General features: G+C 66.7%; 2 protein-coding genes across 2 annotated transcripts in view; both read right to left on the bottom strand.

Annotated features, from left to right (window-relative positions):
• The window catches only part of PLEC (plectin), an 86,050-nt gene that overhangs the window by 54,625 nt on the left and 10,171 nt on the right, over positions 1 to 21,254 (bottom strand). Inside the window, exons 2-11 of the mRNA XM_054167544.1 lie at positions 7,505 to 7,566; positions 5,964 to 6,053; positions 4,079 to 4,156; positions 3,889 to 3,981; positions 2,982 to 3,148; positions 2,291 to 2,406; positions 2,095 to 2,201; positions 1,430 to 1,549; positions 804 to 899; positions 157 to 284 (exon numbers count right to left, since the gene is read on the bottom strand). Of these exons, the coding sequence (XP_054023519.1) occupies positions 157 to 284; positions 804 to 899; positions 1,430 to 1,549; positions 2,095 to 2,201; positions 2,291 to 2,406; positions 2,982 to 3,148; positions 3,889 to 3,981; positions 4,079 to 4,156; positions 5,964 to 6,053; positions 7,505 to 7,566 (1,057 nt within the window). The remainder of the gene's footprint in view (positions 1 to 156; positions 285 to 803; positions 900 to 1,429; positions 1,550 to 2,094; positions 2,202 to 2,290; positions 2,407 to 2,981; positions 3,149 to 3,888; positions 3,982 to 4,078; positions 4,157 to 5,963; positions 6,054 to 7,504; positions 7,567 to 21,254) is intronic.
• LOC128897799 (plectin-like) lies at positions 18,031 to 20,116 on the bottom strand. Its single transcript, XM_054167361.1, has 3 exons — positions 19,468 to 20,116; positions 18,521 to 18,731; positions 18,031 to 18,100 (listed from the first exon to the last, which is right to left on the bottom strand). Exons 1-3 carry the CDS (start codon positions 20,048 to 20,050, stop codon positions 18,031 to 18,033), a joined length of 864 nt encoding a protein of 287 aa, XP_054023336.1. The 5' UTR covers positions 20,051 to 20,116.

Below are 21,254 nucleotides of genomic sequence, written 5' to 3' on the forward strand. Positions count from 1 at the left end.
CCGTGCTCCGGCCGCGGTGCCCGCCCTGCTGCTCGCCCTGCTGCCCACCCCAGTGCCGGTCTGTTGCCCATCCCAGTAGCCATTCCAGCACCCATCCCAATGGCCACTCCTGTGCCCATCCCGGTGCCCGCCCCGGTGCCCGCAGTTGGCACTGGCCTCTCGAACTCTGCCCGCAGCAGCTTCTCCCGCTCCAGCACGGCCACGTGCAGCTGCCCCCATTCCTTCTCCACGTCCAGCGGGTGGTACCCGGGGGGCACCTTCAGCTGCCCCGACTGCACCGCACCCTGTGACCCCCAAACATCACAACTTGCAGCCGGTACCCCCAGAGCCCCACGGACCCTTGGCACCCCCAGATCCTCTTAGCCCCATGCGACCCCCAGAACCCTGGTACCCCCAGTTCCCCTCCACCGAACCCTCCAGGACCTCCCAGCACACCGGGACCCACAGGAGCTTCTCAGTCCCTTGAGACTCCCAAACTCCTGCCCCCTCCCCCCGAATCCCCAGTTCCCTCCCAGCACCCCAAGATCCTAGATCCCGGGGACTCCCCATAGCCCTGGGACCCCCAGGACACCCCCAGCACCTTGGGACCCTCAGGACCTCTCAGTGCCCCAAGAACCCCAGCACCCCTGGGTCCCCCAAACTCCTTGGGACCCCCCATTCCACCCAGCACCCCAGGACCCCTGGGATCCCCAGGACCTCCCAGTGCCACAGGACCCCCAGTTTCCCCCCAGCACTCCAAGACCCCAGACCCATGGGATTTCCCAGAGCCCTGGGCCCCCCAGTTCACTGCCGTGCCCGCGCACCTCCAGGCTCTGGAAGATGGCCTTGGCACGGTTCTTGTCGGCCTCCTTGGCAGGCAGCTCCGTCTCCTTGAACTTCAGGAACTGGCGCCAGAGGATCTGCCAGGGGCGGGGGGCAGCTGAGGGGGCAGCGGGACCCACAGTGCCAGGCCCCCCCGGCTCTGGCGGCCCCCCCCCATCCCCCCAGGGCTCGGTGCGTGCGAAGCGGGCAGGAAGGAAGGGGCCGGGTGGGAGCTGGCAGCTGGTGTTTGCCAGCGTGAGTCACGCCGGGGCTGGAAGGGCTGAGTCAGAGGGGGCCCCCCCGCCCCCGACACGCAGCTCTGCCACGGCACCGCCACGGCACTCAGCCCCCCGACTCCCACAGCGCCCCACGGACAGGCTGGATGGATCCACCTGGCACCGAGATGAGCGGTGCCAGGGCTGCAGTTGGAGCTCCCAGCTCCCAGCGCGGCGAGGTGGCACCGCAGCTGGAGCCGTGCCAGCCCGGGGTTGCCCGCGCCGCAAGGACTCGCCGCGGCGTGAGCCCAGCCCACACTTCGGCCGGCGCCCAACTGGGGCCCGGCCAAGCCCCTTCCCGGGCAGCGGCACCTTTCATGGGGTGCCAAGGCACGGCGGCACCGCGGCCTCACCTCCACCTCCTCGTAGCTGGCAGGGAAGCGACGCTCCTCGAACTGCACCGTGTGCTGGCGCTGCCACCGCAGCAGCGCCGTCACCACCTCGTAGTACTCCTGCCAGCGCAGCTGCAGCTCCTGCGGGCAGTGGGCACGCGTGGGTACCTGCCTTGCCACCCCCGGCCTGATCCCCTGGGTCTGGCACCGCCAGACCAGGGCCCCCAGCTTAGCACCCCCAGCTCCTGCCACTGTAGCTCCTGTGGGCACGAATGGAAACCCCAGCCTGACATCCCCAGCCTGGCACCCCCAGCTCCTGCCACTGTAGCTCCTGTGGGCACGAATGGAAACCCCAGCCTGGCACGCACGGAAACCCCAGCCTGGCACGCCCAGCCTGGCACCCCCAGCTTCTGCCACTGTAGCTCCTGCAGGCATGCACAGAAACCCCAGCCTGGCACCCCCAGCTCCTGCCACTGTAGCTCCTGTGGGCATGCACAGAAACCCCAGCCTGGCACCCCCAGCTCCTGCCACTGTAGCTCCTGTGGGTATGCACAGAAACCCCAGCCTGGCACCCCCAGCTCCTGCAACCACAGCAGCAGCTCCTGTGGGCAGTGAGGATATGTGGGGCTAACTGCCACGGCACGGGACATGTGGCACCCCCAGCCTGGCATCCTGGCACGACTCACGTTGGCCTTGACGCCATCCTGCACCTCGGGCACACGGGGCATGGCATCATAGAGCGAGGAGACATAGGTGATGATCGACTTCTCATCCGGCTGCGGCACATCCACGTCTGCCAGGGGAGGGGGAGGGAGTGAGGGTTGGAGGGGGGGTCTGTGGGTGACCCCCCAGAGCCTGGCAGCAGGCTGGCAGTGCAGGTACCTTCGGGGTCCAGCAGGCGGGTGACGCCCAGCTCGCGCTCGGCGATGGTGAAGGCCTGGTCCAGGTTCTCCAGGTTGCTTTGCCGGAAGACTCGGTTCATGTCGATCAGCATTGGCCTGGCACCAAGGGGCACAGATCAGGATGGGCACAGGGACCCCACTTGCAGGGGAAAGCCCCTAGGGCCACCGGCACACCCTTTCGTTGCTGCTGGTGACACCCACGCTGCTGCCGGGCACCCACACCCTGGGCACCACCAGCATCAGCGATAACAGCAGCTGGCAAGATCCACAGGAGGCCAAGGACATCCCAACAGCCCCCAGCAGGGACCTCCCTATGGGGCAGGGACCCCTGGGGCTGCTGGCACCACCCACACTGCTACTGGGTACCGACACCCTGGGCACCAGTGGCACCAGCGGCTGGTGAGAGCCACCAGGAGCCAAGGACACCCCAACAGCGCCCAGCAGGGACCCCCACATGGGGCAGAGACCCCTGGGGCTGCTGGCATTACCCACACTACCGCCGGCCATCCACACCCTGGGCACCAGGTGCACCAGCAGCTGGTGAGAGGCACCAGGAGCCAGGGAGCCCCCAACAGCCCCTAGCAGGGAACTCCCAGTGCCCCCTAGCCCCAGCACAGGGGTGCCAGCCCCAGCCCCTCGGGTGTCTACAGCACTGTGCCCGCTGTACCCACTTGTGGCGGTGGATGATGGCGTTGAAGAGGCGCCCGTCGCGCCAGCTGCTGCTGAAGTTGTCACACCTCAGGCCCTGGTAGTCCTCCACCATGCGCTGGGACCAGAGCAGCAGCTTCTCCTTGGCCGTCATGTCCTCCGACTGCCCGCTCACCTGGATGTCTGAGATCTGCCCGCGGTGCCCGCCGTGCCGGTCAGTGACGGCCTCTGCTGCGCCACCCCCCCGCTGCTCTGACTGCCACCAGGGAGACCCCATGCTGGCAGAACCCAGCTCCTTGGTATCACCAGCACCACCACCACATCTCCCCATGGCATGGCACTGGGTGCCCACCACCTTCCACCACAGCTGGTAGTGCCCCAGCCCCATTATGACCCCTTCCTGCTACAAACTGGCACCGGAGAGCTCCCCATGCTGGCAGAACCCAGCTCCTTGGTATCACCAGCACCACCACCAGTGCCACCACAAGCCCCATGCCTTGCCATGGCTTGGTCCTCCCTTTCTCCACCACAGATGGTGATGCCCAGCCCTGCAATGACACCAAAGTGGCACTGGGGAGCTCCCCGTACTGGCAGATCCCAGCCTCCTGGTATCACCAGCACTGCCACATCTCCCTGTGGCATGGCATAGGGTGCTCACTACCTTCCACTACAGCTGGTGATGCCCCAGCCTCACCACTGTCCCATATGAGCACCAAACTGGCACCAGGGAGCTTCCTAGCACTGCCTGCACCATTGGCAGTGTGGCATGGTACGTTTGCCACCGTCTCCACTGTAGCAAGTGATGCCCCAGCCCACGGGCACCGGGGAGCATCCCCAGGCACCCAGCACTGCTGGCATCACCAGCACTGAAAATACCATGCCCCTGCCAGGCTGTGCCAGGGCAGGTGCCAATGCTGGTGCCAGGCTCACCTGGAAGTGGAGGATGATGGTCCAGATGAGCCCCAGCGTCAGCTTGGGGTTGCCATCAGCGATGTCATCGTTGCGGATGTTCACCAGCTTCACCTGTGGGCACAAGGTGCCAGTCGTGGGGGCTGCCAGGGGCACTGCACAGCCCCAAGGGGTGCCCAGGAGCAGGCTAGCATCCCCTCACCCCCCTCACCTGCCGATGCTTCAGGTAGTTGAGGGCGATCTGGACGTTCTGCAGCTTGTGGAAGCGCATCCGGCCCTTCTCCCGGGGCTGCGGGCACACAGCGCGGTCAGTGGGCACCACCAGGCACCGCCGGACACAGCCGGACACAGCCACCGCAGCACCCACCACAGCACCCACCGCAGCACCCACCACAGCACCCACCACAGCCTTGGCAGCACATGGCACGGCCATGGAATCGCCAGGAATGGCCATGGCATCGCCCAGCATGGCCCCACCAAACCACCCATGCCAGGCACCAAAGCCACCCCCACGCCACCCCCACGCCGCACACACCACTGCCCTATGCCCTTCACACTTGGTTCCCGTGCCAGCGGTGGGATGTTCCTGTCACTGCCACCACCATGCCACCTGCTGGGGCTAGTTGGGCTTGGCCACGCCATTGGCACAGCACCAGGGCCACCAAGGGAAGCCAAACACTGCAGCACCATGGGCAAGAGGAGCTAGGGGCATTGGGCACCCCACAGAAGCAGGGGGGCAGTGCTGGCACCTGGGCCTGTGCCTCCTGCACGTGGGCATCGAGGCTTTGCCAAGCCGACGCTAGCCGAGTTTCCACCACACCCTGTCTGGGCACACACCAGGGCCTGACAGGAAGCTCCTGCCCGTCCCATGGGGCTGCAGGCAGGAAGCTGCCAGGCACAACAATGGTGCCCACAGACAGAGTTGGCACCAGCTGCTGCACCAGTGCTTCCTGGCACCGCAACAATGCCAGACTCATGGCACAGGTACAACTGGTCCCATGGCACAGACACGGTCAGCACCATGGCATGAGCACAAGCAGCCCCATGGCACAGACACAGCCAGACCCAAGACATGGGCACAGCTCAGCCCTGCTCATGGCATCCTGGCTCTAGCCCTTGCCAGCTCCTCATCCTTCCGGTGCCAATGTGGTGGGGCTGTGCCAGAGCTGGCATACAGCTCCCTGGCACATTCAGGAATCCCTACCACGCTGGGTGACCCCCAGCAGGACCCTTCCCAGACCACCCTATACATTCCATGGCAGCTCTGCCATGTATTGGCTGTGCCAGTGTCAGTTGCCAGGTGGACCAGGGATCCCAGAGTGCCCGCAGTACCCCATGCCCAGCCTGTCCTCACCCTATGGCAGGGCTGCATGGGGGTAACCAGTGGCTGCGTTGCCAACTCCTTCACCAGGTGCCCCAAGAAGATGGGTGCCAAGTGGCAGCTCTTGCTACAGTACCAGGAGCCCTGCTCCAAGTCCCAGTCCCATGGCATCACTCCTGGCGATACCATGCTCCTATCTCAGTGCCAACCACAAGGCCTGGCACAGGCAACCCCCCCCAACAAGCCCCACTGCCGCAGCACCCAGTGGTGCCACCACGTCCCCCTCTGGCACCGCATGCTCCGGTGCTTCTCCTGCCCACCAGGCCGGGCTGGTGCAGCCACGGCAGTGCCAGGGCACCCCCGGGTCGGCGCGGCGGGAGCTGTGCCATGCGGAGTGCCAAGGGCAGAACCACTCACCAGGCGCAGGGTCCGGATCACGTCGCGCTCCCTCGGCTGCCCGGGCAGAGCGACAGAGAGGAAGAGGAGGCAGAGGCGAGGGGCACAGTCAGGGCACCGCCGGTGCCAGGCGCCCGCCAAGCAGAGAGAGACCCCAGAGCAAAGGGTTAGAGGCCGAGGTGGCACTAGGAAGATGCGGCATGGAGCGGGCACGGCAGCGTGGCACGGTGCCAGCGGCCGGCCAGGATGAAGCCAAGGTGAGGAGATGCCAAGCAGGAGAAGGGTGGGCGATGCCAAGCGGCAGAAGGGAGGGCGATGGATGCGGGGGAAGCAGTTGGGGGCACGCGCGGCAGCGGCGATGGCATCGGGTGGCACCTACCAGGGTGTCCCCCGAGAGCACCTCCAGCAGCGAGATGAGGTTGTGCCCATCCCGCAGGTCCTCGTACAGGTCGTTGACATGGCGCTGTGCCTGTGGGCATAGAATGGCATCACTGTGCACGCCCGAGCCTGGCACCCCCTTCCCTGCCCCCCTACCCACCAACACGGGCATCGTGCCCCCTGCCCCATGCCACGGCGCCCACACACATCCCCAAGCACAGCCTAGTGCCACCAACATCCCATGTGTCCCACCCTGTGCCAGCACACACCAGCAGTGCCAGGCTGGGGCTGGCATTGCTCTGCCACATGCCAGGATCCAGCAGCCACAAGTGTCAGACTCAGTGCCCACTATGCCAGCAGCTATGGGGCAGCAAGACCTGGTGCCCACCATGTTGGCAGACACAGGGTACACTTGCTACCCACCATGCCGGTACCATGTAGGGTCAGACAAGGTGCCCACCATGCTGGGGGTTGGACTCAGTGCCCACTATGCTGGTACCATGGAGGATCAGACATGGTGCCCACCATACCAGCAGCCATGGAGGGGTTCAGACCTGTTGCCCACCTTGTTGGCAGACACAGGAATTGGACCTGGTGCCACCATGCTGGTACAACGGGGGTCAGACATGGTGCCCACCATGCCAGCAGCCGTGGTGAGGAAGAGGAAGGAGGAAGAGGAAGAAGGAAAAGGAAGGAGGAAGAAGGGCACAGACCTACCTCTGCTCGCCAGTGCTGCATGGGGAGAGGCAGAGAGAGAGTGGTTAGGAGAGAGGTGGTGGGGATGGCCTGGCACAGGCAGCAGGCAGCAGGCACTGGCACCCACCTCAGGCACCGGCACTGCTGCCACAGTGGCACCACTGCTGTGAACTGGGACCTGGCGTGTGGGCACAGGCCGGGGCGTGGGGGCCAGGAGACGTCTCGGCGCGTGCCAGGTGCCAAGGCAGGGCTCTGGGGACGGGCACGGGCACGTCGGGGAGGTCCTGGCAGGGTTTGGCTGGGTGCGTGGCACAAGTGGCACCGGGACGGGAAGAGGAGGCACGGCTGGAGATGGGAGTGTGGGAGTGGGCCTCAGTGGGCACAGGCAGGGTGCTGGCACCACAAAGGACACCGCAGTGGTGCCAGGCTGGGGGGGTGGGCAGGGAGCTTGGCAGAGCAGCAAAAGACAGGAAAGGTCCCCAAAAGGTCCCCTGGTGCCTGAGGCCATGGCAATGTCCCCTCCCAGAGCTGGCACTGCAGCTCCCGGCCTGGCGTGGAGCCTGGCATGGCCACGGCACAGCACAGCCCCCGGGCACAGGCAGGCACAGGAAGAAGAGAGGGGGCCCCTGGCACTACCCCAGACCCACGGTGGAACAGGGCAGAGACCCCCACACCAAGGTGCCAACTGCAGCCCTGACACTGGGAGCACTGGCACGGGCAGCCGGTGCCAGCACCATGCCTGGGCCTCCGCTGCCCAGAGCCTGCAGTGCTCTGGCACGGCAGGGATGGAGCCGGGGGCACTCTGGCTCTGGGCACTGCCGCTGGCACAGGTGGCACAGGCCATACCTTGATGAGGTGCTTGTTGACCCATTTGGTGAAGGTCTTCTTCTGGACGCGGTCACGTTCGTCTGCGAGAGAGCAGAGGGCAGGGTGAGGGCTGGCACGGCACCGCTGGCAGACTACGTAGCCCCAAGCCATGAACCACCATGGGCAGCACCTGCGGTGACTCATGGTGGGCAGAAAGTGGCTAACAGGGACCGGCTGCTGCGTGCCCGCACCACAGCCCTGGCAGGGCTGGCACGGGTGTGGGCCGCTCAGCTCTGCCCACTGACACGCAGCAGGGAGCCCCAGGGGCAACCCAGGGATGCCCTGCGTGGGCTGTGGGTGGGACTGGGATTAGTTTGCACCAACGTGGCCCCAGGCACCACACCATGGTCCCCAGTGGGGTGTGGGTGGCACCAGGATGAGCCCGTGGGGTGTCTACCCTGGCACAGCCTTAGCACATCCACAGCACAGCCCTGGCACAGGCCTGGCACAGCCCCAGAAAGGCTGTGGGGCACAGTTGCTGCCCTGTGGAGTGAGGAGGTGCCTGGGGGCTGCCAGCCCCATCCTGCACCCACCCAGCTGAGGCTGTTGGGTACAGGCAGGGCCCTGGGATCCCCCTACAGGGTGCCCACGCTGCAGGCAGGGCCCTGGGATCCCCCTACAGGGTGCCCATGCTGCAGGCAGGGTGTGGGCAGGGTAGGGGCAGGGTGCCCTCTGGCACGGTGTAGGGGATGTCCCCGCAGGGCTGTGACTCATGGGCGCTCCCTGCCCACTGCCCTCTCATCAGGGCACAAGGATGGGTGAGGCGCCAGCCCCACCTTGTGCCCAGCACCCCCTACTCAGCATCCCCTGTGCCCACCCTGGTTCCCCCAGCCTGATGCCAGGATGGCGTCTGCTGGATTCTGTCCAGCACCAGAGCGGGTATGGTGGCACCAGGGGACACCCCTGGCAGACAGGGCGATGCCACCACCCCCTGCACACACTGCAGCACCCACCCCCACCCCCCTGCCCGCTCTGGCCACGCCATAGCACCCACCCCCACCCCCTGCCCACGCCACAGCAAGGCCGGGGTGGCACAAGCTGGGTCTTGCCCTGTCTGGAGCATGCTGGGATCTGCCCAGGCAGCAGCCAGCACCTGGCACCCAGCACGCAGCCATCCCAGGGAAGCGCACTGGCACCAGGGCACAGCAAGGCACACCAGCACACACTGGGCACCCTGTGCCCACGGGTGGCAGAGTGGCAATGCCGGGGTGCGGCAGCAGCACAGGAGGAAGGAAATGTGGGGTGCAGGGGCAGCGGTGCCACACCCTGGCAGCACCCACAGAGGCCTTAGCACCCCAGCGAGCTCCAGCTGGCGATGCCCACCCTGTGGCACCTGAGCAGCGGTGCCAGGGCCGAACTGTGGCCGAGCCATGACCATGGGCAGGGTGTGGCAGGAAGGGCTGGCACCCGCCGGCAGCAGGGCTGGGGGCAACGGGGCTGGGGACAGCGGCTGTGCCCGGCGCTGGCACCACTGTAGGCACTGCTGAGGGCACCGCTGTGGGCACTGGGACCCCCAGCCCCACCGGACGGCCACAGGGGGGCTGGCCACGATCAGCAGCTCCTGCCCCACAGCTGCCCCACGGCCTGCCCGGGGGCACTGCCCAAAGATGGAGTTCTGCCGCATAGCCTGCCCCATAGCTGCCCCCCTGCCTGCCCAGGGGCACCGCCCAAACATGGTGGTCTGCCCCATAGCCTGCCCATTGTCTGCCCCACATCCTGCCCCACGTCCTATCCCACGGCTGTCCTCCAGCCTGCCCCCCCGCTGCCCCATAACCTACCTGGGGACACCGCTCAAACACGGCGTCTGCCCCACAGCCTGCTCCACAGCCCATCCCCGGGACACCGCCCAAAGATGGACCCCACATCCCTCTGCCCCACACGTCCCGCCCCACACCTTCCTGCTCCACACCTCCTGCCCCACACCTCCTGCCCCACACCTCCTGCCCCTCATTTCCCTGCTCCACTCTCTCTCTCCCCCCCTACCCCCCCCGACCCCCCGCCGCTACCTTTCCTGCCCTCCGATGCCCGCAGCACTGCCAGGTACAGGTTGTCCTCCGAGCCGGTCCTCTGCCCCATAGCGGGTCCCTGCCCCACAGCTGACCCCTGCCCCACGGCCGGTGCCTCCCGGGGGTCGTGCAGCCGAGGCCGGGACATGCTGACGGTGGCTGAGACCCGACGTAACTCGGTTCGCCTCTGGCCCCCACCCCAGGGAGGGGCCGGCGACCCCTCCCCCCGCGCCCCATAGATCCCGCCCCACAAGAAACCCGCGGCCGCGCTTAACTCCTTCCGCGCCGGGAGCTGCCGCCGTGCGTGGGACTGGGACCCGCCCGGGGGACTTCCCTCACGGTGCAGCCCTGGGAATTGGGGAAACTCTCGGACCCACAATTCGGGGCTGTGGGACCCCACAAGTCTGCATCTCGGGGGGCTCAGGACCCCCAGCTCCGTGTCCGGAGCTGCAGGACCCCCGGACCCACACCCCAAGGGCTCAGAACTCCCCAAGACTTCGAGCCCGGTGGGGCTCAGGAACCCCAGCCCTGATACCTGGGGGGTACCCAGGACTTCCCCCCAGCCCCACAACTAGGAGATGCAGAACCCCCGGACCCACATCTTGGGGTCTCAGGACGCCCAGGTCGCACACCCCAGGACTCCCAAATTCACAGACCCGGGGCACTTGGTACCCCCAAGTTCACACGCTCAGGAACCCCCAGCCCCTAGTCAGCGTCCAGAGCCCCCCGAGCTTCTGCTGGGAACCCCAGGAGACCCCAGGTTTGAGGCTCAGGACCCCCAAATCTGCAAGTCCAGGGTGCTTGGGACCCCTAGACCCTCACCCCAGAGCTGCCAGGCCCTGGTGCCCAAACACCAAGGTCTCTCACCCCAGTTCTGCCAGCCTGGGAGGCTCAGGACCCCAAAGTTCACACGTCCCACTCCCCAGGCTCCGAGACCCAGAGCCCATCCCGGGGGAGCCGAGACCCACAGACCCCACAGGCAGGGAGGTTCCCGTCCCCACGCCCACGCGGCTCGGGCACCGTGCCAGGCCCAGGGCACTGTGCCAGGCTTCTCCGCCCCAGCGGCGCTGCCGGGGACACATTCCGGGCGCTCCAGTGACACCAGCTCAGCCCAGCACCCCCAGCTCAGCCCAGCACCCCCACGACTCACTCCAGCTCCCCAAGCGAGCACCCACAGCCTGGGCACGGCTGAGACCCCCGCCCCTGTGCCTCGGGGTGTCACGGGGACCTCGGGGTGGCGCAGGGTGTCAGGAGGAATCAATCCCCCTCCCTGGGGACATGTCATGCAGCCATCGAGTGGCAGAGAGACCATGGGATGGTACTGGGACCTCAGGTTGGCACAGGGACTTTGGGGTAGCATGGGGACCTCAAGGTGGCACAAAGACCCTGTAGCAGCAGCAGCACCCGTGTCACCCACCACCGGGGTGCCAGCAGCCAAGGAATGTGCATCCGCAGGCACTGCCAGTCTGGCTCAGCCCAGCCCAACGCCCACTTCCTGCCAACACCATCACCATGCCAACGCCAGCAGGCACAGCCCGACCCTTGCATGGAGTCCAAAGGCACACGGGGATGGCACCATCCTGCCATGACTCACACCATGCCCTGCCTGAGCGTGGTGCCACAGGGTGCACCTACCAGCACCCACCTCCCTCTGCGGGCCAGGAGGGGTCCCGCTGCTCGGATGGGGCCTGGCAGTGCCCACAGAGCCGGCTTGGTGCCTACTGGGGACAAGCCAGGGCAGCCACCGTGGAATGCAGGAGGCACCCGGCAGCACCAGGCTCCACATTTTCCGCCCGGAGCACATCTGGCACCGACACATCTGGCATGCAGAGCCCAGCTGAAGCCAGCACTCGAGGGGCAGGGACATTCCAGAGGCATCGCTCACATGGGCACCGGGATGAGGGGAGACACAAGGCGGGGCAATAGCACTGCCAGGGTGGCACTGTACCAAGCCAGTGCTGCCTCATGTTGCTCCACTGGCACCTGGGCACTGCCACTGCATGGCCAGGGCTGGCACCATGCTCACAGGGGGTTGCTCTGCCTTTACCTGTGCCAACCGGTGTGCCAAAATGGTGCCAGCTCTGGAGGGATCTGGATGGTACAGCAAAGAGCTGCACTGGTGAACCCTGAGTGCTACAACAGCCACCGGCACCAATGCCACCATGGCACCTCTGGAGCAACACTGGCAGCCCAAGCACCATGCCATGGCAGCACAGCAAGACCTGAGAGGCACAAGCTGCTGGCGCTGGCAACCTCTGGCACAGCAGCTGCTCCCCAAGGTAAGGCACTGGGATGAACACCCCCACCCCCACCCCCAGCCCTGCTTGGTCACATAGCAGCTGCCAGCAAGCCCCTGACAGTGCCACCACCCTGGCATCACATCCCCAAGCCAGTGGTGGCCTCACGGCCTGGTTAGCAGCCCCTGAGCTGAGGTGTCGCAGGGGTGCCAGGCCCCAGCTGGTGCCCCCAGGGACAGTCACTAAGCCTAGCAGAAGGCCACGGGCTCCTCTCAGCGACTGATGCTGCTGGCACAGGAACTGGTGCCCAGGGGCAGGGTGCGAGGGCGGGGTGGGTGCTTTGAAGAGCTGCTGAACAAAGGTGCTGGCGCAGCCCATGGCATAGCCCCTGGCAGGGGCAGGGCCCCAGCTCAGGCAGTTGCCAGCCCAGCTGGGCCGGACAGGCAGGAGCTGCTGCAGCCCCCAGCGCCGGGCCCCGCAGGTGCCAGCACCCAGCTGGGCCAGCCCAGCACCCTCCCACGGCTCCTCGCCGCTGGCCAGGAGCTGGCACAACCTATGGCACCCACCAGGGCTGACTCAGCACTCAGTGTCCACTCCCGTGAGCACCCAGTGCCCACAGGTCCCCATCATCTGAGCACCCAGGGCCCTGGCACCCAGCACCCACTGGCGCAGGAGTGCTTGCCAGGTCCATGAGTGCCCCAGGGCCTTCCCTCTGCCCACCGCTGCAGGCAGCCCTGGCACAGCTCCTGCCGACGCGGCCCAACCGGGCCAACGAGGCCGCGGCACCCAGCGGCTGCTGCCCGCCAGAGGCACGGGATGGACCTGGCTGCACCCATGGGTGGGGGGGCACCCCAAGCCAGCCCGACCACAATGCTGCTGGCAGGGTGCCCATAGCCACAGGTGCCCAGCACTGGGGTCCCCCTGTGCATTGGCAGGATGGTGCTGGCAGCCCAGTTCAGCCCAGCTCAATCTGGCCCTGTTTAGCTTAGCCCAGTTCAGCTCAAATTAGCTCAGCTCAGCTCAAAGCCCAGTTTAGCTCAGCTCAGTTTAGCCTAGTTCAGCTCAGCCCAGCTCAGCCTGGCCCAACTTAGTTTAGCCCAGCTCAGCCCAGCTCAATTCAGCTTGGCTCAGCCCAGCTCAACCCAGTTCATCCCAGTCCAATTTAGTCCATTTAATTTCAGCCCAGCTAGGCCCACTTGAGCCTAGTTCAGTTCAGCTCAGTTTAACCCAGTTCAGCACAGTCCAGCCCAGCTCACTCCAGAGCCCAGCTCAGCTCAGTTTAGCAAGGTTTAATCCAGTTCAGCCCAGTTTAACCCAGCTCACCTTGGAGCCCAGTTCAGCCCATCCCAGCTCAGCCCAGTTCATCTCAGCTTAATCCATTCCATTTCAGCCCAGCTAGGTCCACTCAGCTCAGTTTAGCACAATATAACCCAGTTCAGACCAGTTAAACCCAGATCAGCTCTGCTAAGTTCAGAATCCACCTCAGCTCAGTTTAGCCCAGTTAAGTCCAGTTCTGGCCGGTCCAGTCCAGCTCAGTTCAAAGTCCACTTCAGCCCTGCTCAGTTTAGCCGAGTTTAATGCAGTTTAGCACAGTCCATCCCAGCTCACTTCAAATCCCAGTTCAACTCATCCCAGCTCTGTTTAACCCAGTTGTACCCAGCTTAACCCTGCTGCGCCCAGTTCAATCCAGGCTCAGCCCAGTCCAGGACAGCTCACTTCAGAGTCCAGTTCAGCTCAACCCAGGGCCCAGCTTGGTCTAACCCAGTTTAACCCAGTTTAACCCAGTTCAGCCCAGTCCAGCCTAGTCCAGCCCAGCTCAGCCCCACTCCCGGGGGCGGGGTTCCTCTGACAGCCCCACCCCCTCCGCCCCTCCCGCTCCCCCCCGCCCGTGCCGGGACTCCCGCCCCTGCCTGGGTGTCCCCCGACGTGCAGCGGCCCTGAGACCCCCCCGGGATGCCCCGGACCTCCCGTTCCCCCACGATCCCGGTCTCCCCCAGTCCCGTCCCGGTGCCAGTCCCGGTGCCCGTCCCGGTGCCCGCCCCGCCGCCCGCCCCGCCGCCCTCAGTCCCCACGCACCAGTGCAGCAGAGGCGGGCGCTGAGGAGCCGCCGCCGCTCGGGCTCGGAGCCGCCGCTCAACCAGAGCCCGGGACTGCGGGGCGGCCGTGGGGGACTGTCCGCCATGACCCCTCCGCACCCACGGCACCGGCACCGGCACCGGCACCGGGAACGGCAACGGCAACGGCACGGAACGGACCGGACCCGCCCCAACACAGCGCCCCGCCCCGGGCGGCACTGGGACCCGCCCGCACCCCAAAAACACCCAACCGGGGCTTCCGGCAGCACCCGAACCCCGGTACCCACTTCATGGGGACCCCCGAAACCCCTTTCAGCGGGACACCGGGATCCGCCCAGCTCCGGGACCTGGCCGCACCCGGGAGCTGCGGGCACCCTAAAACCACCCAAACGGGACCCCGAGCAGAGCGAGACGCCGAGCAGATCGGGACCCCCTTCACCGGGACCCTCGGGAACCCCCCAGCACCCTGCACCCCATATCCCGTACCTCCCGCCGCCCTCAGCCCCTCCAGCCCCCGCACCCCACACCTGGCACCTTCCAGCATCCCCCCGCCCTGCCCCGGTGTCCCCGGTGCCACCTGTTCCACAGCAGCAGCAGCAGCAGCAGCAGCAGCGGCGGAGCCAGGCGGGCATCGTGTGCCCGGGGCTACGGGTCCTGCTCGGGGGCCGGGCCGGGGCCGGTGACTCAGAGCCCGTGGCCGCCGCCAGCCCCGGGCGGAGCCGGGACCCCTCGGGACGGCCCCGGACACAGCGGAGTGGGAAGAGAAGAGTGGAGTGAGCACGGGCACGGGCACGGGGATGGGAACAAGCGTGGGCCACTGGGCACGGAGATAGGCATGAGCCACTAGGCATGGGCATAAGCACTGGCATGGGGACAGGCATGGGAACAAGCGTAGGCCACCAGGCATGGGCACAAGCATGGGAATGTGCCTCTAGGAGTGCAACACTGGGCATGAGCATGGACAAGGGCACGGGGATAGGCATCAGCCACCAGCATGGACACCAGGTGCGGGCATGGAGCATGGGCATGGGCACAGGCATGTGCCTCTGAGCATGGGCACAGGTGTGGGCCACCAGGCACGGGCACAGACACGGAGAGAAGCATGGGCTCTACCAGCGTGGGCCCTACCAGCATAGGCCATGGGCACTGCGTGGGATGCCAAAGCAGGACAGTGCCCAGGTGCTTTGTGCTCTGCCACAGCACCCCTGAGTGTCAGGGGCGTACCGGAGCCTGGCACAGAGATACAGTCTGGTGCCAAGCCCAGCCATGGCATAACCACGGTGGGATACGGCAGGCCGGTTGTGGGGGCAGGGAATGGCAGGGTGCCATGCGTGCCTCTGCCCATGGCTGTGCCGCAGAGATAAGGGCTGGGGGGGGGACGGGGACACGGCGATTGGGGCCCGGCAGCAGCCGACGTCACCTGCGGCCAGCACACCGAGCACAGGGGCACCCAGGCACCAGGGCACCGTGCTGCACAGCAAGCTGCTGCCACCCTGCTATGGCACTGCCGTGCATATCACAACCCTGCCATGCCACTCGCAGCACATCCGCTTTGCCACAGCCCTGCCACATTTGCCATAGCACTACCAAACTTACCACGGCCCTACCATGCTTGCAATGGCATTGCCACGTTTGCCACAGCCCTGCCATGCTTGCCACAGCCCCAACACACTTCCCATGGCCCTGCCACACTTGCCATGGCACTGCCATGCTAAGGCCCTGCCATGGTTGCCAAAACCCTGCCATGGTTGCCAAGAGCCCCTCACACACACATTTACTATGGCACTGCCATGTTTGCCACAGCCCTGTCACGCTTGCCAAAACCCCACCACGTGTGCCAAAGCCCTGCCACACGTGCCGTGAGCGGCTCCCAGCGCCGGACAGTCCCCTAGCGAGGCCCCCAGGCCTGGCCTGGTGCGGTGGCCGCGGTTCGGCGTTTCCCGATGAGTCATGGCCTGGCAGCAGCCTCCACCCCACGGCCTCCGGTCTGGCACTGCCAGATGCTGGTGTGGTGGAAAAACTGAGTGGGGCTGGCGGGGGGGGGGGACATAGCCAGCGGGGTTCCTGAGGCTCTGGGGGCTTCCTCCTCCCGGCACTGCTGGCACCGCGCCGGCAGCCTTGGCAACAGGGCCAAACAGGCCCCAAACAGCGCTCGCCACATCCTGCTGTGGCAGCAGCAGCTGTGCCCGTGCGGCGTGTGGTGCCGCTATGTCCCCAAAGCCCCTCAGAAGCCCCATGCCCACTGTTCCCAGTGCCAGCTGCATCCTGGTGCTAGCAGCTGTTGGGAGGAGGCATGAGCCCCCCCAGTGCCCACCAAAACAAAACTGCCACCAAGAGTGGCTGGGTGAGAGCAGAGCCTGGCATGGAGTTGGGCATGGAGCTGAGCACAGAGCTGGGCAGAGGTAGCTCCCCACCCCCAGACCAGGAAAGATGCTCAAAATATCCACCCCCCACTTGGCCCATCACATCACCATGGCATGGCACGGCATGGCACAGCATGGCAAAGGGCCCATGGACAGACATACCCTCTCCTCCCCCAAGTCCAGGAGGGTTTGGGGAGTCTAGAAGTTGCCAGAGCCCCCTGAGCCCCCTTGGCAGTGGAAGAAGGTGATGGCCTGGCACAGCCTGGCACGGCCTGGCATGGCCCGGCATGGCACAGCTGGGATGATGGGAACTGTCAGGTGTGACCTTGGCAGTGCCCTTCAGCCAGTCCTGGGCAGAAGCCAGGAACAGCAGGTCCCTCTCCAGCTCCCCCACTGTCAAGGTGCCCGACCTGCATTATCTGCCTGCAGGCAGTGGGTATGGGCAGCAGCGGGCACAGGCAGTACCCAGTGTGGGCAGCAGTGGGCACAGGCAGCAGCCAGTGCCACACACCCAGCAAACCGCAGCCAACGCCCTGGAAAGTGCCAGAAACTGCTGGCACCGTGGTCAGGGGGTGCCAGGCCCATGGCAAGAGAGGTGCCAGGCCAATAGTGGGGGGATGCTGCTGAGGACCCTCCACCCCCACAGCACCAGTACCCAGAGGGGATTGCCAGGGCCCCCCACCCAAATAACACCCCTTCTGGGGAGGGTTCCGCCGGAGCCCCCCACCCCTAATAGCATCGAAGCAGGGAACAGCTGCTTCTGGACCCCCCCACGCCCAAATAATATGGGGGGGAGAGAGGGAGGCTGTTGCATAAGCCTGGGGGGATCCCAGGGTGGGAAGTCCCAAGACAGGTGTCTCAGGTTGGGGGTGCCGGGGTGCAGGATCCCGAGGTGAGTGGCCTCTAAGAGGGGTCCCAAAGTAAGATGGTCCCCAGGTAGGGGGTTTCCAAATAGGGCGTGCCAGGCTAGGGAGTTCCCAAGAGGGGTGATCTCAGGGTGGGGAGGTCCCAGAGTGGGTTGCAGGGGTCCCAAGTTGCAGAGGTCCCGAGTTGCAGGGGTCCCGAGTTGCAGGGGTCCCGGGGCGGGGGAGTGGTCTCATCCAGATGCTGAGTCACCGCTGGCTCCCATCACCCCATACCCGTAGCGTCACCACAGCCCCGTAGCCCCCCAAATGTCCCCCGTGGGGGCAGCAGCTTCAATCCGCCCCCCTCCCTTTCCCAGCGAGCGGGGAGGGGGCGGGGCGGAGGGGCGGGGCGGGGCCGAGGGGATCCGAACGGAGCCGAACGGAGCCGAACTCACCTGTGCCCTCCTGCGGGTCCGCTCCCCGCCGCCTCAAGAACCAGACCAGGGCGAGGGACGCGGCGTGCCCCGCGGCCACCAGCGACGGGAATAGGGCCCCCGAGTCTTCCATGGCCCGGCTCGGCCAGGCTCAACTCGGCTTGGCCCGGCTCGGCTCAGCCCGGCTCGGCTCGGCTCGGCTCGGTCCGGCTCCGCCCCCCCCCGGCCCATCCCGCTCCGCCTTAACCCCTCCCGGGACAGACCCGGTAGGGCCCGGACCCTGCCACCCCCCCGCCGGTGTGTCCCAAACACCCCCCTCCCTCACTGCCCCCCCCCCCGGTTCCCTCCCCCACCGAGGCTTTTTTTATCCGCGACAAGACGGCGCCAGCCCCCCCCGCCCCCCCCCAAGTTTCCAACCACCCCCACCCCTCAAAAACCCACCCCAAATCACCGGTACCCCCCCGGGTGGGGGACACGTACCCGGTACGACCTTCATTGGGGGGGGGGGGGGTCGCGGGAGGGTGCGGGCAGGGTGCGGGCAGCGGCTAGCTCGGTACCGGCAGCGGGGGGTGGGCAGCGGGGGGGTGGATATAAATAAGCGGCGCCGTCACCGGGCTGCGAACATGAGACAGGGGGGGAGGCGGGGCAGCAGAGACCCTCTCCCGGGACCCCCCACGCCCCCCGGTGCTGGCCCTGGTGCTGAGGGGGGTCCCCAGTGACCACCCCGGGGAAGCGAATGGTACCGGCACTAACGGGCTAGTTACCGGGGGATGGGCTGCGGGGACCTGAGGGGGTTTGGGGAGGGGAGGATCGGCAAGACCCTCCCCACCCACTGAGACCACCCCTCCGTCTCAGCACAAACCCCCCACCCTCTGCTGGGGGGTCGCCAGTGACCACCCAGGAGCGAGCGTGAATGGCACCAGCCCTAATGGGCCGGGTACGGGAGCGTGTTCGGGGTGCTGAGAAGGTCGGGAGGGTACCGACTCCCATCCCCCCAGCTACCGGGACACCCCCCACTGGTCACAAGCACCCCACTTCGCGCCGTCCCGGTCCTGGCTCCGGGCCGGGTTTTCCCACAGGAGCAGCGACGGGGTGGGGGGAGGACCGAAAACCCGGAGCGGAGCCGCGGAGGGGGTGGGGGGCCTCGGGATGGGGGGGCCGCGATGTGGGACCCATGGGATCGGCCTCCTCCCCCTCCGCCCCCCCTCTGGTGAGTCACGGAGCTGGAAACTTGGAACGGGGCTGGCTGGGGAGGGGGGGGCGGGACCGGGAGTGAGTCACAGCCCGGGGAGGGGGGGGTGGGGAGAACACATGGGCTAGGGGGGGGGCCCGGCGGGTCCAGCTGACGCGATCGGGTGTCGGGATCGGGTGTCGCGGGGAACTCACACACACAGGGACACCCCCCCCCCCCCCGCAGCCCCCTCCTCAATCACAGCTGCTGCTGTCGGTCCCTGCGGAGCCAGTGTTTCCCCACCCCACCCTCAGCAGCCCCAGAACGACACAGCCCGCCCCCCCGGTGCTAAACTCCCCTCCCGGTGCTGCACAGACCCCCGGTACTAAACCCCACCAAAACAGCTCCCCCAAACGCAACCCCTGCCCATCATGGGCAGCGGGAGGGGGGTGTCCACAGCAGTGAGACTCCCCCCGGCAGCACCCAAAGTCCTCAGCAGCCCTTGGGCATCGCAGGGACGCCCCCGCAGGACCTCCACACACACCGTGCCCACCCCCCAGACACTGGTAGCAGCATAGCCCCCTCCCCCCGACCCAGGGACGTCCTGAACTGTGCCAGCACCCGGGGTTCCCATGGGTGTGGAATTGATGGAGGGCACAGGGGGCTGCAGGTACCCCCTGCTCCTGCCCACTGGTATGGTCTGGGGCTGACAGTGTCCACAGGGCATTGCACCAGGAGTTTATCCGGGTGGTGCCACCCAAAGGACCCTTCTCCCACCCCTCACCCCCCATTTGTAGGTGCCACTTGGTACCTGGAACTGGGGGAGCATCGGGAGGGGGCAGCTGGGACACTCCCCCCATGGCAGTGCCGGGGTCCACATGCCCCTCGGCCTCCTCCTTCCTGCGGTAGAGCCGCTCACCACGGCGTGCCCGGCTGGTGCCAGTATCAGTGTCGGTGCTGCTGCCGCTGGTGGCATTGGCAGACACTTTGGTGGACGCATTGGCAGAGACGTTGGCAGCGGGTTTGGCAGAGGTGTTGGCAGCGGCGCTGGCAGAGGCGTGGGGGACGCGGCGGTGGGGCTGCGCCGGGTGCCGTACCCGCTGCATGGAGCGTGGCACAATGTCGGGGGGCAGGTGCAGGTACTGGCGCAGGTGGGCGATGCCAGCATCTGTCAGGTACCAGTAGAAGTGGCGCCAGGCGAAGGTCTCCCTCACCAGGCCACGGGAACGCAGCGAGCCCATGGCCCGCAGCACCTCCACGTTGGGCACCCCGGGCAGCTGCGGGTGGGTGCGGCGTGGGCGCGGGTCCTTCTCGGCCACCAGCACACCCTCACGGAACAGCAGTTCCAGGATGGCACGGAGCCGCTCCAGCGGCATCAGCATCCCCGCCACCATGGTGCACAGTGGGCACAGAGCGGGCACGGACTAGCACGGCTCACCACGGCTCAGATCAGGTATGGCCCAGTACAGCTCACCACAGCCTGGTCTGGCACAGCTTGGCACAGCCCACTATGGCCCAACAGAGCTTACTGGTAGTTGGCACAGCTTGGTATGGACCAGCACAGCTCAGCACAGTTCAGTATAGCCCAGTATGGCCCACTATGGTCCAACACAGCTCACCAGTACTTTGCAAGGCTTGGTACAGCCTGGCACAGCTTGGTATAGCCCAGTATAGCTTGGTACAGCTCCGTACGGCCCAGTATGGTCTGATACAGCTCACCACAGGTTGGTACAGCCCAGTGTGGTCCAGCGCGGCCCCGTACAGTCTGGTACAGTTCACCACAGGTTGGTACAGCCCAGCATGGTCCAGCGCAGCCCAGTACAGTCTGGCACAGCTCGGTACAGTTTGGCACGGCTCACCACAGGCTGGCGCAGCCCAGTACAGTCCAGCACGCCGCAGTATGGCCCAACACAGCCCAGTATGGTCCTGCAGCTCGGCACAGCTCGGGATGTTCTGGCACAGCTCAGCACGGCCCGGTATCACCCAGTACAGCCCAGTATGGTCCAGTCCAGCCCCGTACGGCCCGGTATAGCCCACTGTGGTCCAGTCCAGCCCTGTACGTCCCAGTCCAGCACAGCACAGACCGGCACGTCCCGGCACGGCTCGGCCCGACGCGGCTCCACCCCCGGCCGGGGCTCCCTGACTCAGCGGCCCCTCCCCAGCCCCGGGGGGGGCCCGGCCGAGCCCGTTTCACTCCCCCGGGACAGACCCGGGAGAGACCCAGACAAACCCCCCCCCAGACAAACCAACCCCCTCCGGACCCAACGGGCCGGTTCCTACCTGGGAACGGCCCGGGGCCAGCCCCCCCGCCGCGCCCCGGGAATAGCCCTGGTCGGGGGACACGGGTACGGGACCCCCACACACGCAGCCCCGAGGGAACCCTCAGTCCAGGGAGGAAACACAAGGGACCGCTGGTCTGGGAGGGGGACTGGGGGAGGGAGGTTCCGAGGCGGGGGTCACCGCCTGCCCGTGGCCCCCCCGGAGCATCCCTGAGGGAAGAGGTGGGAGGGGGGCAGGGGTCGGCGAGGAGGGGGCACTAGGGGTCGAGCGGGCTCGGGTGGTGAGGGAGCCGCATTTGCAGCCTCCCCCTCCGACACT

Source organism: Dryobates pubescens, chromosome 14 (assembly GCF_014839835.1).
Source record: "Dryobates pubescens isolate bDryPub1 chromosome 14, bDryPub1.pri, whole genome shotgun sequence".
NCBI lineage: Eukaryota > Metazoa > Chordata > Aves > Piciformes > Picidae > Dryobates > Dryobates pubescens.

What these genes read in the sequence shown, in the direction of transcription:
- LOC128897799 (XM_054167361.1), bottom strand. Translation starts at nt 20,050, where the DNA reads ATGGTGGCGGGGATGCTGATGCCGCTGGAGCGGCTCCGTGCCATCCTG. An exon ending in CGATGCTCCCCCAGTTCCAG is followed by an intron (nt 18,732 to 19,467) that starts GTACCAAGTGGC and finishes CCCCCTCCCCAG; the next exon opens with CCAGCCCCGTTCCAAGTTTC. An exon ending in CAGGACCGGGACGGCGCGAA is followed by an intron (nt 18,101 to 18,520) that starts GTGGGGTGCTTG and finishes TCATGTTCGCAG; the next exon opens with CCCGGTGACGGCGCCGCTTA.